A 13,424-nucleotide genomic window follows, 5' to 3' on the forward strand; every position below is an offset into this window, starting at 1 on the left:
GGGTATCTACGGTCACTTGTAATTTCTCACATGCTAATATCTAATTAGCAGTAGCCACCATCATTGTTGTTGGGGGGTGTCAATAGCTTTGCTATTCAGATGTAAGTAGGCCTATTAGAACTGTGATTGATTGATCATCTCTCTGTCTCTCTCTCTCACTCTCACTCCAGAGCCTTTATGGAGGACCCAGAGGAGGAGCAGGCGGCGGTAAGTACAACCCGGGTGGGATTTCACATGTCACGGCACAGACACGTCTTAATGCATACATATGAACCATGGGGTCCCTATTTTAGACCAACTATAATGTAAACATTTTCAGAAATTGATAAAATAGCTGATCTTGTAGGTCGGCTATTTTAACCATATATATATATATATATAGGGTTTAAACAAACGAAAGAATGCATTGTTTTTGGCTATTGATTTAATACAAAACATTTTTCAAAACATGACAATGTTAACCAGGAGTGGAGATCAAAACATACCTGTCTCTTCAAAGCCCAGCAAACAGTGAAGAGACAAGCCACACCTCAGCATGTATAAGCCTCCCCTGACCACACGGTGTCACTGTTTACTCTTTTGGGTGTACATGATATTGGAAAACATAGGAAACTACTTTGGTGAACTTCACATTAAATTTGAAAGTATTGCATATTTACATATCTGTTACATATGCAGTTAATACTTGGTCTGGGCTACTTTTGAACCAATAATTTCATCAATGGGGCGTGGCATGGAGGTGATCAGCCAGTGGCACTGTTGATGTGTTATGGAAGCCCAGGTTTGCTTTGATAACAGCCATAAATTAATTTGTAATGTTCAGTCTTATGTCTCACACCTTCCTCTTGACAATACAACCTAGATTCTCAGTTAAGCACAGTACCATACCATGGTCAGTACACCAGTTACTAGTAGTTTTGGCTCTGTGGGCAGGTGCCAAATCGAGCTGGAAAGGAAAATTAGCATCTCCATGATGCTTAATTGTCAACATACATTGACAATATACACAATCACATTACACAAATAACAGAATTGCTATTTTTAATTATAATAAGCCCAAGGCTCGGCCCGGTCGGTACCGGTCGGGTTCGGGCAGAGTTTGAAAACTTTACCTAGATGTAAGCACAAGTGAGAAGACCTACTGGGCATTTCTGCTCGTAGCGCGCCAGCGACTGGCGTGCTACGAGCTTGTAGGTCTGCTATTTTTTTGAAAAATCGTGAAAATGCGGCACAGTTCTCAGTATTGTATGGTAGGACTGTCTATACTAGCTCTTAATCCAGAACAATTTACATTAAGCAAGCCACGTACTCTGAATAGCAGTATAATGTCCTCCCTTCTCTCCTCGCGGTTGCTGTACTTCGTGTGTTCTCAGCTCATCGTGCCTTTCTCCTCCTCTAAATGTCATCAATTGTATCTCAGATTTTGTCCAGGCTAACAGCCAGGTTTAACCTAATGCTGTGGACTTAACCTGCTCCGGACCAGGCTAACAGCCAGGTTTAACCTAATGCTGTGGACTTAACCTGCTCCGGACCAGGCTAACAGCCAGGTTTAACCTAATGCTGTGGACTTAACCTGCTCCGGACCAGGCTAACAGCCAGGTTTAACCTAATGCTGTGGACTTAACCTGCTCCGGACCAGGCTAACAGCCAGGTTTAACCTAATCCTGATGTCTTCACTGTTCATTAAGCAGTCAATCTGATCACAAACCAATGATGTTTTCCACACTTATTCAATTATTATGGGTTTATGTTGCCTTGTTTTAATCAGTCTGCATTAAAGGACTAATTTAAGCACTATATAAAATCAAAGAACCAAAATATAATATATTTTGGTATATTTTGGCCTATATTATAGGCTGCACAGCATCATGACAGCTTGTGAGCTTGTAGATCAGCTACTTTTGGTGAATGTTCCCCAGAATAGGTTTGCTGTGGTGCAAGTGGTAAAGAAGAAATATTATATTATATTATGGTGCAAGTGGTAAAGAAGAAATATTATATTATATTATATTATATTATATTATATTATATTATATTATATTATATTATATTATATTATATTATATTATATTATATTATATTATATTATATTATATTATATTATATACAGTTCTTTTGCATATTTGAGGCAGGGAGGTCTCCGTCCTAAGAAGCGCCCAGCTGCTGCGCTTTCCAAGATCTCTCCTGCAGAAAAATGAAACAACATAAAACAACAAGCATGACAAAATGACGCTGTGTGTGTGTGTGTGGTCATTGTAACTACATTAACGTTTACATTGTTAGTAGTGAGAGGCTAAGTCTTATCAAATGCTGGAGTCCAGCGGGAGCTTTTTAACTTTACTTTGTTTTCTTTCTTCCCCAGCTATCCCCCCCCAAACCACTAGGACAATCAGGGATTGGCCGTACTGCAGCTACAAGACTCCTCCCCCTTAAGAGTCCCGTACACACCAACACAGCCTGAGCCTAGTATAAACCATTTCAAGTACCTTTACAGAGTGGCCCAAGGCTCACATCGGTTGTCAAGCTGTTGTTTTAAAGGTATATTCAGTGATTTCACTTAATTCAAATACCACCCATATGGTGGAGGTGTTGTCCCAGCTGTCTGCCGTCCTACAGCAGGACCTGGACCACAGTGACCTGACCAGAACCCATATGGTGGAGGTGTTGTCCCAGGCCACACCCAAGCTGTCTGCCGTCCTACAGCAGGACCTGGACCACAGTGACCTGACCAGAACCCATATGGTGGAGGTGTTGTCCCAGGCCACACCCAAGCTGTTTGCTGTCCTACAGCAGGACCTCGCCGCCCCGCTCATCAACAGGGCGCGGGGCATAGTGCGGCTCGTATTGCGGCACATCAAGTTTATGTCGCTGGACCTGGACAACTTCTGGACTTCTTTGGGCGGGTGGCCGTGGGTGGGTGGGTGGCTGACCTGCTTTCAGTGGCTTTAGCAAAAGAATAGACGTCCATCTCAGACCTGGATCACATCCTTGTTACACGCGAGGAAAACGAGCATGTCTACCTTATGTCAGTTCAGGTGGATCACCACCCATCAGGCACATTTCCTGCTGTCTATATATGCATATCTTATTTTATTTCCATTAATTTTGAATGTGTCCATATTTGTGTATTTTTGTATTATTTTTTTGGTTTGATGTAGGTAATGGGTATATGTGTATAACTGTGTCCTTTGTGTCTGAGCTGAGCTGTTTGTGTTTTTTCTTTTTTTTTCCTTTGTCATAAAATGTAAAAATCATTAAAAAATATGATTGAAAAAAATAATTGAGGAAAAGTTATTAAAGTTTTTAATCTCCCTACTGAAGTAAGACCTCCAACTATTTTACCTTCAAATTAAACCTTAAGAGGTGGCTTAAAGCAAACCAAATCTGTAATCATGAGTAACTTTTATTATTACTAGCTTCCTTTGTCACTGGTGTCACTTTTCACTAATTGTTCTGTGCCCTGTACTATGTTTACTTGTTTTTGTATTGTATGGATACCTTTTTACCACTTATAAGAGCCTGCTCAGGGACTAGAGATGTAAATTAGCTCATAGCTAACTCTGGCCCATTTACATGGATTGAAAAATGACGTTGATTAATGTGCATTGTCCCCGTTAAATAAATACATAAATAAACAACCAATAGGCATAGTCTTCGACGGAAATGTCAAGTTTAACTGTCTGCAACTCACTTTTCAGTCGTATATACACAGTATAAAACATTGTTTTTTCTATTCTTTTCCCCTTTTTCCTTGAAGTGGCTGCTCCTCCGAAGTTGGGGAGTAAGCTGGTATGAGTGAAATTAGAACATACTCCAGTGTGAAAAGATACAGAGACAGTCAGTGTGCTCTGCTTGAAGGGGAGGGCACGTATGGTTTTTAACCATAAACATCAAATCGAACGACACTCTCAACACTGACAAGCTTGATGTGGCCAACTACTTGAATATCTTCTTTATTACTAACATATTTATGACACAAAAAAGCTGAAAGAGTTTCTGTTTCAATTTGCTTAAACCTAAAACATGAACCAAAGTTGTCCTTTAACCTCAAACTAATGTACTAAAAATGTGTCTGAAAATGTGTTGGATGAGGGAAAAAAATTATCTGAATGTAGTTGTATTCCAATAATACGCATACCAGACTTCAAAGTATTCCGGCTTTGGTGCCTGGATTTCCCCTAGTGCCCACTCTTCTGAGGTCTGGTGCCCACTCTGATTTGGTGGCTACATTGGGTACCCATAGACTATAGTAAGTATAGTTCCTCTTACATGTTTGAGAGAGGCTGGGTTGTTGTCCCTTTATTCCTAGTATATATGGAGTTCTGTGTCAAGCATTCCCAAATATGCAGTGTTGTGATGTCAGAACAGGCCAGCTCCATATATGGACCCTGAGCAGGGCGGTTCTGGACAACCGTGGGTCAGACCGGGCACTGCACTCCATGTGGGGGTGTGGAACGCGTGTGTCGAATTTGAAGTCTGTGGGGCGAACGGTTCTCTAGAGTTACGTGTTACAGCAGTACAGTACATACGTACAGACAGACGTGATGCATGTATAGATAGATGTAGGTTCCATAGCCTATTTGGTTTAACTCACTTGAATCTATTACTCTCCATGTGAAGTCCAAGTTTGATGTTTTCTCAGCAGGTTGGTTTAGGTGGGGCATATTTCCCCTATTTGCCTGATGTAAAGGAGAACCAAGCAGCTTAGACCACCCACCACTGAAGGCATCACTTCTCTCCAGTCCAGAGGACTTCTACTTGTTCATAGCTTTTATCTGACTACAGCCTCTGTTTTATTATTTTTATCATGTACTGGTTTCAGGTTGGATGCTGTGGATACATACTCGCCTTGGCCAGCTTCTCAGGTACGTTTTATTTCACTATCTCTCCATTCCTTTTTGAACGGAGCACATGCAGTCACTTCATGTGTGTACATTATATTGGTATATAAATTAATAAATATATATTTAATTATTAATATTTTCAATAATATGCAATTATCATAGTGCTCCTGCATGCTTAGCCTACTTTGTTTAGTTTTTAGAAATGTCTTTTGACCACATAGTTAACTAAATGCAACTGTTTTGCATGTTACTTCAGTCACAACACCAGCACTTCCCGGCCATCTGTTACTAAATGAGGAAGTCTCTTTCTGCACAAAAATTAGTGCAAAATAAGATATACTATGAATGACTATAGCGTAATTCTAATTCAGTAAATTATTTCTATTATAAATGAAATGTATATATACTGTTTGTATGCCTGCATGTATGTTTGTATTACATTGTGTTTTATGATGTTTGAAACTGATTCAAACATATATATTACTTGATTAAAACCATTGCAGCAGAGCAGCCAGAAACTTCCACTTGTCATTATAATTTCTTATGAAATTACACATTATGAATGATACTGTACACATCGTAGCATTCTCCCCTAACTGGGATTATCCATTCATCATTCTTTCTGTCAATATCAAAGTCAAATTGGACTGTGACTATAAATATATGTTTTTTTACTTTTAGTAAAAGTGTTATTTCAGGCAACTCTGCTTTATTACATTTATTACACAATAGTTGATAGTTGAATAGAGAGAGAAATTCCTCCCTAAGAACCAAACTAGTGAAAATAGCAGATCTACAAGCACAACGAGCCGCTTCACAAGCAGTCATTTTCATTACTACTTAAATATTAGTCTTCTAATTTATGGAATTTCTTAGATTTTAATTTGATTTCTTCATGAAATTAATGAAAAAAAACGAATTGAATTTGTTTTTAATTTATGAAAATGTTGCTTTTTGGGGAATGATTTTTGAAAAGGTAATAACAATTTAAAAACTAAATGTAGGAAACCAAATATAAATGGACCTGTAAAAATGTGTCCGAGTGAGTGTTTGGGAAACATAACATCCGTTACCTCAGACTCGTACTGTCCCAGCAGTGGCCCTGAACCCAGATCTGCAGGTCAGCCAGAGGCCGCGCTTCTATGGGATCAAAACCAGCCGGACCGTGGTCATCCATTGCTTGTGCACGGAGCACAGCCTGCCAGTCCAGTGGTACAAAGCCTCTCGTTACAACATGGCACCCGCAGAGAGAAGGCAAGTGTTGACCGGACAGAGGGTCAGTATATTGGGAAAGACACCCAACAGGGCCGCCTCCATCATCCTGCAAAATGTGGACATAGAGGACAGCAGCGTGTATTTCTGTAAAATGAACAACACATGGGGACCAGGAACTGAGCTACAAGTTTTCAGTGAGTAGATTGATTGAATACTTTATTAGACAGAACTATGTATCAATGAATTAATATACATGACATGAAAAATAACAAAATTCAACATCACAAAATGTAGTGAGTGTGGAAGACAAAATAAGGGGTGCAAAGAGGCGATGGGGGGCAGTGATCAAATGGATATTTGCCTGCTGAAAGGTGGATTCTTTTAAAGGATGCCAGCTATCTCCATTGTTTTAGGGAAGGGGTCCGGGCATTCCAGATTCCACACTTGGGTGGCAGACTGGCAGTGCTGTAGAAGGAGAATGTACCCATATTGAATTATAAATATGTGTCGGGGAGACTGTGGCTCAAGAGGTAGAGCAGGTCGTCCAATGATCCATGGGTCGGCGGTTCGAATCCCGGCTCCTCCTGTCTACATGTCGAAGTGTCCTTGGGCAAGACGCTGAACCCCAAATTGCTCCCGATGTGCTGGTTGGTACCTTGCATGGCCTCTGCCGCAATCGGTGTATGAATGTGTGTGTGAATGGGTGAATGTAATGCACAATCTATGTAAAGTGCCTTGGATAAAGGCGCTATATAAATGCACCATTTACCATTTATTTACCATTTAGTCACATATACAACTCTCTCTCTCTCTCTCTCTCTCTCTCTCTCTCTCTCTCTCTCTCTCTCTCTCTCTCTCTCTCTCTCTCTCATACTCATAGGACCCATTAACATTGACAATGCCGTCTACAGGAGTAAGATGAAAGACGGTCTTATCTTCATTCAAGGTCTGATGTTGGCTATGTGTATTGCTGCTGCACTGATCCACAACCATCTGTTGGTGAGTAGAGAGCAGGACAAATTCAAAAAGAGTTGTCCATTTATCAAAATGACTTCTATGTACGTATATACAGTACATCTACTGGCTTTGGCCTGGGTGGTTCAATTTAAACGTGTAACTACAGTACTGTACATACTTTATTTATGTGGTCCAATGTGTTTTTTTTCGTACAGCTGAAAAAACAGGAAGCCATTTATGAGGAGCCTGAAATCGATCACATCTATGAGGTTTGTAAGAGTTGGCAGATTTTGCTATTATAAAAATGTAATTCTATAGATCATGAAATGTAATTTGACACTTACGCTAAGTTGTCTTACAAACAGGAAACATGGTTTATTCTCACAGCTGTGTGTACACACACACACACACACACACACACACACACACACACACACACACACACACACACACACACACACACACACACACACACACACACACACACACACACACACACACACACACCCCTCACTCCAGTGAGCACATCATAGCATAGTTTGTTTGTCTAGTGTTGCTGTTGCTTCCTGTTGCATTTGAATGATGTGTAGGTGATTATTTCACTAAACAATACAATTGTCTATGGAGTAATAGGAGTATGGAGAAACAGAAAATGTAACCAGAATTTATTTAATGTTGTACATGTTGAAGTCATTATTGGGTAGCGGCTGCTTAAGACAACGGGAAGGGCCTCCTTGTGACCACAGACCGAGACTGGGTTCAAATGTGTTCTTCCTGTCTCTTTGTGGGAGCAGGGCCTGGCGATAGGGACATGTGGAGGAGATATTTACCAGGACATCTCTGTGTACACTGAGCCCGAGGGAGCTGAGGCCTCATGGGAAAGGGACTGATCACTTCTCTAGAGCAGGTGTTCCCAAACTTTTTAGCCTGTTCCTTGACCCAAAAGAGAGATTAGACGTTTGCAGGACCCAAACTAGTGAAAATAGCAGATCAGCTATTTTCACTATTCTTAAACATTTGTTTTCTAATATGGAATTTCTTAGATTTTTTCTTTGATTTCTTTAAGAAATTACTGGAAAAAGAATTGCAATTTGTTTTTAATTCATGATTTTTTTTCTTTTTCTTTTTGGGAATGTTTCTTGAAAATGTTTTGAAATAATAATTAAAAACAATATTTAGGAAACAAAAAATAAGGGACCCATAAAAATGTGTCTGCGACCCACAGATGGGTCCCTACCCACTGTTTGGGAAGCAGTGTTCTAGAGGGCTCACAGACCACCTGGCTGCACCTGCACTTCACTTGATAGTGGAGCAAAGGGACAAGATCACAGGCGGACAGAATTTGTCAGTTGAAGCCTGAAAACGATGCCATGAAGTGGAGTTTACACAGTTGCAGTTTGATTAACATAGTAGTGTGAAAAATACATATCTTTGCATTAATTTATTCTGGCATGTCAGAACTATGCAATTCATATATGAATGCAATACACTTGACATTATTTTCCTGACTTGATAACATTGGTGTCTAAAAATTTATCTGACTCATCATGAAGAACACAGACATTGCCATCATTGCTGTCCTCAGCAAAACGTCAGATGACATGGATATACCAAAGTCATGTTGCTTTGTGTGTACAGTTGCTTTGCTCCGTGGACCTGCATTTGATTTAACCTCTTTTGCTTTAACTGCAATAAAACCTATTTTGACCTCTGACCTCTTGATCATACTGTGAATAACATTGTGTAATATTGTTATTCAATAATATAACTATGCCATCAAAGTTCTTTGTTTACCCAGGGAAGTGGACTAAGCTCGAGATGCTTGTTTACAGCCACACCCTGCTCATAGAACATTTCATGGTAGGGGTTCAATGCCTTGCTCAAGGGCACTTCATCGGTGGTAATTTTAACATGTCGGTCCGGGGATTCGAACTGGCGACCTTCAGGTATCAAGACCGCTCCGCAAACCATTCGGCCACCGCTGCCCACAAATTAAATCCAATTCTGCTATGACTTTGACACATAGTTGCCCTTAATTCAGCCACTCTGTAACTCTGTTACTCAACAGGGATTGAGAGGCATTTCATTTTCAACGGAAGCCAGCGACATGAAGCTACAAAGCTTGTAGCTGCTGCAAAAGATACAAAGCTACAAATAAGTTGAACCGCCTTCAAACTTAAGATACAAAGCGACAAATAAGCTGTGAATCTTTGTATCTTTGCATCTACCCGTGTGAACGCAGCCTTGCATTATGGGAAAACAATAAATTATTTTATATAAAAGGAATAGTATCAATCAATGCCTTTCATCTTGTTTTAATTGCTGTAACAGGTTACAATGAATAGCATATATAAATACATATAAAAGATGTATTTCGTGTCATCAACATATGCATAAGATAACAAATACAAAAATAAATTATTTTACAAATATCTAGCATTATTCAACAAATAAATTATAAATGGACCAATAAATAAATAAATAAATAAATAAATATAAAAAAATTAAATTAGATAATACATCAAATGGAGAGAAAGAGTTTTCAGTTTGCGATGAATGTGGCAGAAGCCAGAAGGTCAAGTCTCAGAAGGTGACTTCTGATCTCCTTCCTGATCAACTCCCAGGCCTCAGCGCTGTGACCCTGCAGACAGGAAATAGTGTTGAGCAGCCATTCACAAACCTTTTCATGTAAAAGACACCCAAATTAATATGTATTTGGCTTTGGACCCCAAACATTTTGAGTCAGGAACCCCTTATACAAGATTTAATTGTGTTGTTTCAATAATATTGTAGTGGAGTAAAAGTATAATATTTGCCTCTGAAATGTAGGCCTAGTAGAGTTGAAGTAAAAGTACTGAAAATTGTACTTAGTTACTACATCACTGGGATTTAGAAGGTGCTTTTAGAATCGGCCTCTAATTTTGATACTACAGTATATGAACTCATTTAGCTGGGGAGTCCCTTGCAACCACCTCAAAGACCACAGGGGTTATTGCACTACAGCAAAAAAAACTGATCTACAAGCTCACAGCGCATTGCATTGCAAATCATGGTCAGCTTGCAGATCTGCTACTCCCGGCATTTTTTTTTTAAATCTTTTGAAAATGCTCACCTAGAATAATATACCTAAAATAGAGACTGCCAGGTTGAACGTGGTTTAATAAACAAAATGCTATGGCCTATGTGAAAGTGGTCAGGAGGTGCACGCACATCCCAGGCTAATTCAACGGGTGATCGAACAAAAATAACGAACTGCACTCGTCAGGAGTACTGAGTATACGTGACGAAGGCCACAGAGGCCAAAACGTTGCGTTTTTTAATTTTACCCACCTTGGTAAATAAAGTTTTTGGAGGAGCTTTCAAAACGGTGTGCAGACTTATTCTTTCTTTTGCAAGGCCTATTATGTGAACGCTCAATAAAGAGCCCAGATGGAGGTTATTCTTAGATTATTCTCACCATCTGCTCCAGGACATGGTGTGACAGCCTCTTGAAGTACAAGTGCACCTTCCTGCTCTTTTTCATCCGATTCACCATCTACAACAGAATAATACCATAATTGGTTATCGCATAAATCCAACCAACGTGTAATTAGTTATTCAGTTCATTCAAATAATAATACACTTAAATATATATATATATATATATATATATATATATATATATATATATATATACACACACATACATACACCCTTAATTAAGACGCCCTGAGGGCGAGAAGCGACCTCGCCCTAAATGGCAAGGTCACTAGTAAACTGCGACTTCTGTACTGGCCATATATGTGAGCGTGTCTTGAGTGTACAGGGTTTGATGAGGTCAGATCAATAATTATATGGAATGTCAGAACAGGTCAGCTCCATATATGGAGATCTAAGGGTTTGATGAGGTTAGATCAACATATTGAATGAATTCTGTATTGGCCATATATGGAGCGTGTCACGAGGCGTGACTGATGGACTGACTGACGGGAGATGCAGGTCTTCATAGTAAACTGCGACCTACGTCGTAGCAATTGTGGTATAATATCCTATTTTACATCTCTGCGGGATTTCACAAACAAGCACCTAGAATGTATTCAAAGACAATGTAGATCGGCTATTTTCAAGCATTATTGAAAGTATAAAACAGGTCAAACAATGCTTACACAGGAGCGTAGGCCCTCGCCCTGCTGGACTAAGACATTAACAAAGTCCTCCACCCTGCTGTCGTCCCAGGACACAGCGTCCAGGTCCTCCTCAAATAGCTCAGCCATCTCCTCTATAGTCTGCACAATGAAGGCAAGCTTGTCCTCTGGCTGTGAACAGAAAGAAACTGCTGATAAACCACTACACTACAGTAGAAGTAGGCCTATGTTATTACATTATGCATACTGAGAACATAACAATATTTTGTCTCTATAGCAGGTGACAATGCAATTGCTTTACTTTGTAGATTTGATTGATTAAATGATAAACATAGCCTAACGCCTACTATACTGCATTTCATTTATCAATTTATTTATGAGTAGTGGTTAGTTATTCATAGGTGATAGCACTATTAACTAATAATGAATACAGACAGAGAAATAATAACTATGTCCTTTATAACATTTACTAATGAACTATAACCTACATCAGCATACATACTGTATAGGTCTTAGGCATTTAGGCAGCCCCAGAAGAAGAATTGTTCATCCAATCAATAATTAAATGGATCTAAACGACAACATACCTCCTCAGCAGGTGTGTTGTCATTTAGATCAGTAAACCGTGAATGCTTTATAATGGTATAGCAGTTATGCCGGCCAAATTGATAAGCTACTGCAGTAGTAGCCTACTATTAATGTTTATTAAGTACCAATTAAAACTGCTTACCGGTCCATTATAAAAACCTCACATATCCATAGTCTCAGAATGAAAAGGATGGAGATTATACCCCACGTTTCCCCATGTTTAAGAATTTAAGACATTTTATGACTCGGAACTTACCGATGCTTTAAATGCCCGAGTGTACAGGCCATGTGGGAAGGGAACTGCAGCAGAATCCTCCTCTGTAAAAGCTCCACCCTACGTTTGACACAAACATTTAGCATATTAGACAAATAGATAGATAGATAGATAGATAGATAGATAGATAGATTCTTTATTTTTGTGTCATGCGCCCAAGGCGCCCAGCCCACATGGACTTATAGGACACACCATACAAATCATTGCGTCAGTATTGCATTGTGTACAAGAAACAGTTTTTCTTTTTCTTTTTTTTACACAAACAAAACATTCTGCCTTTTTTCCCACGCTTTGCATAAAAAACATACTAAAGCAAAAATACCTTTCCTAAAACAAAATTCCAGCTTTTCGTAGTCCTCTAACCAGAAAAAGTTAACACAGATGGTTGTCATTTTACAAAATAATACATGTCTTAATTCTTCATATAATGGGCAGTAAAACAAAAATATGAATTTAATTTTCAATTTCTTTCAAATCACACACTAGACACACTCTGTCCACTCTGACAACTAGTGAAAGATGTCAAAAGATAGTTTTCAGTCATCCTTGTGAGTAACCAAAAGCCACTTACCAGCTTAGCCAGCAAAAGCAACGAGTTTTCACTGTACTGTCTGAATTTATGATCCATCCATCTGCAACTTAGCGACATCCCATGGCTGCAAACATTTAAACACAAGCAAAAAAATAATATCTTGGTGAACATTTTGAATGGTATGTTTATCCTTTTCAATAAACAAATAAATGTGGTTTTCGAAGACCAGTTTACCATTAGCCATGTCTCTCAGTTCCATTTATACTTGAACAAATCGAATAAGGCTCACCTGTTTCACTTTCCGGACTTGACAGTGGTTGTAAACGGTTCAGAAAGCGGTCCACTGGTCTTGGAAAGTACAGTTGATAATTCTTATTTAGCTCGATGACCCTTAACAAATTAGTTATCTAAATGGAGAATTAACTTAGCTGTCAAACTCTGCTCTCCATGTGCCGCAACACATTTTCAAGTGAGCTTCATATTGAGACATTTCCCAAGTTTGTAGCCTACCAGTTGTTTGCTTTAGTGAAGATTAGCCTACTCAGAGCCCTAATGGGCTGAACTTCAGATATGCCCATGTTGTAAAACAGGTGTTGTCACAACATTTTTCAGGCCCTTTAGCTGAGAGACATGAAATGAAATACATGAAATTGTGTTGCAGATTAAACCTTTTCATAATAGACTTGACACAAGTTGAGAGCACGATCAGTGTTGTGTAAATAAAGGGTTCCAAAACTTTTCAGGACAAGATCCCTTAAAGAATTTTGAACTGGGGACCCCCACCCTGACAAGCACTAGCATTATTTTTAGTTTTGACTGTTCCTCACTGCTCACACCGCCTCGCAGTGAGACGACCCCCCCCAAAATACACCAAAGCTGGCCGACCTACA

General features: G+C 39.3%; 2 protein-coding genes across 2 annotated transcripts in view; both read right to left on the reverse strand.

Annotated features, from left to right (window-relative positions):
• The window catches only part of LOC306914807 (kelch-like protein 24), a gene marked incomplete at its 5' end in the record, with an annotated part of 245,141 nt that overhangs the window by 197,201 nt on the left and 34,516 nt on the right, over positions 1–13,424 (reverse strand). The gene's annotated exons all lie outside the window — the stretch shown is intronic.
• On the reverse strand, positions 9,559–12,630 carry LOC306915834 (interferon a3-like; the record flags this gene model as incomplete). Its single annotated transcript, XM_079493473.1, has 5 exons — positions 9,559–9,657; positions 10,474–10,551; positions 11,162–11,311; positions 11,985–12,062; positions 12,574–12,630. 5 exons carry the CDS (start codon positions 12,628–12,630, stop codon positions 9,559–9,561), a joined length of 462 nt encoding a protein of 153 aa, XP_079349599.1.

This window comes from Electrona antarctica (genome assembly GCF_951216825.1).
Source record: "Electrona antarctica genome assembly, chromosome: 22".
NCBI classification, from domain to species: domain Eukaryota; kingdom Metazoa; phylum Chordata; class Actinopteri; order Myctophiformes; family Myctophidae; genus Electrona; species Electrona antarctica.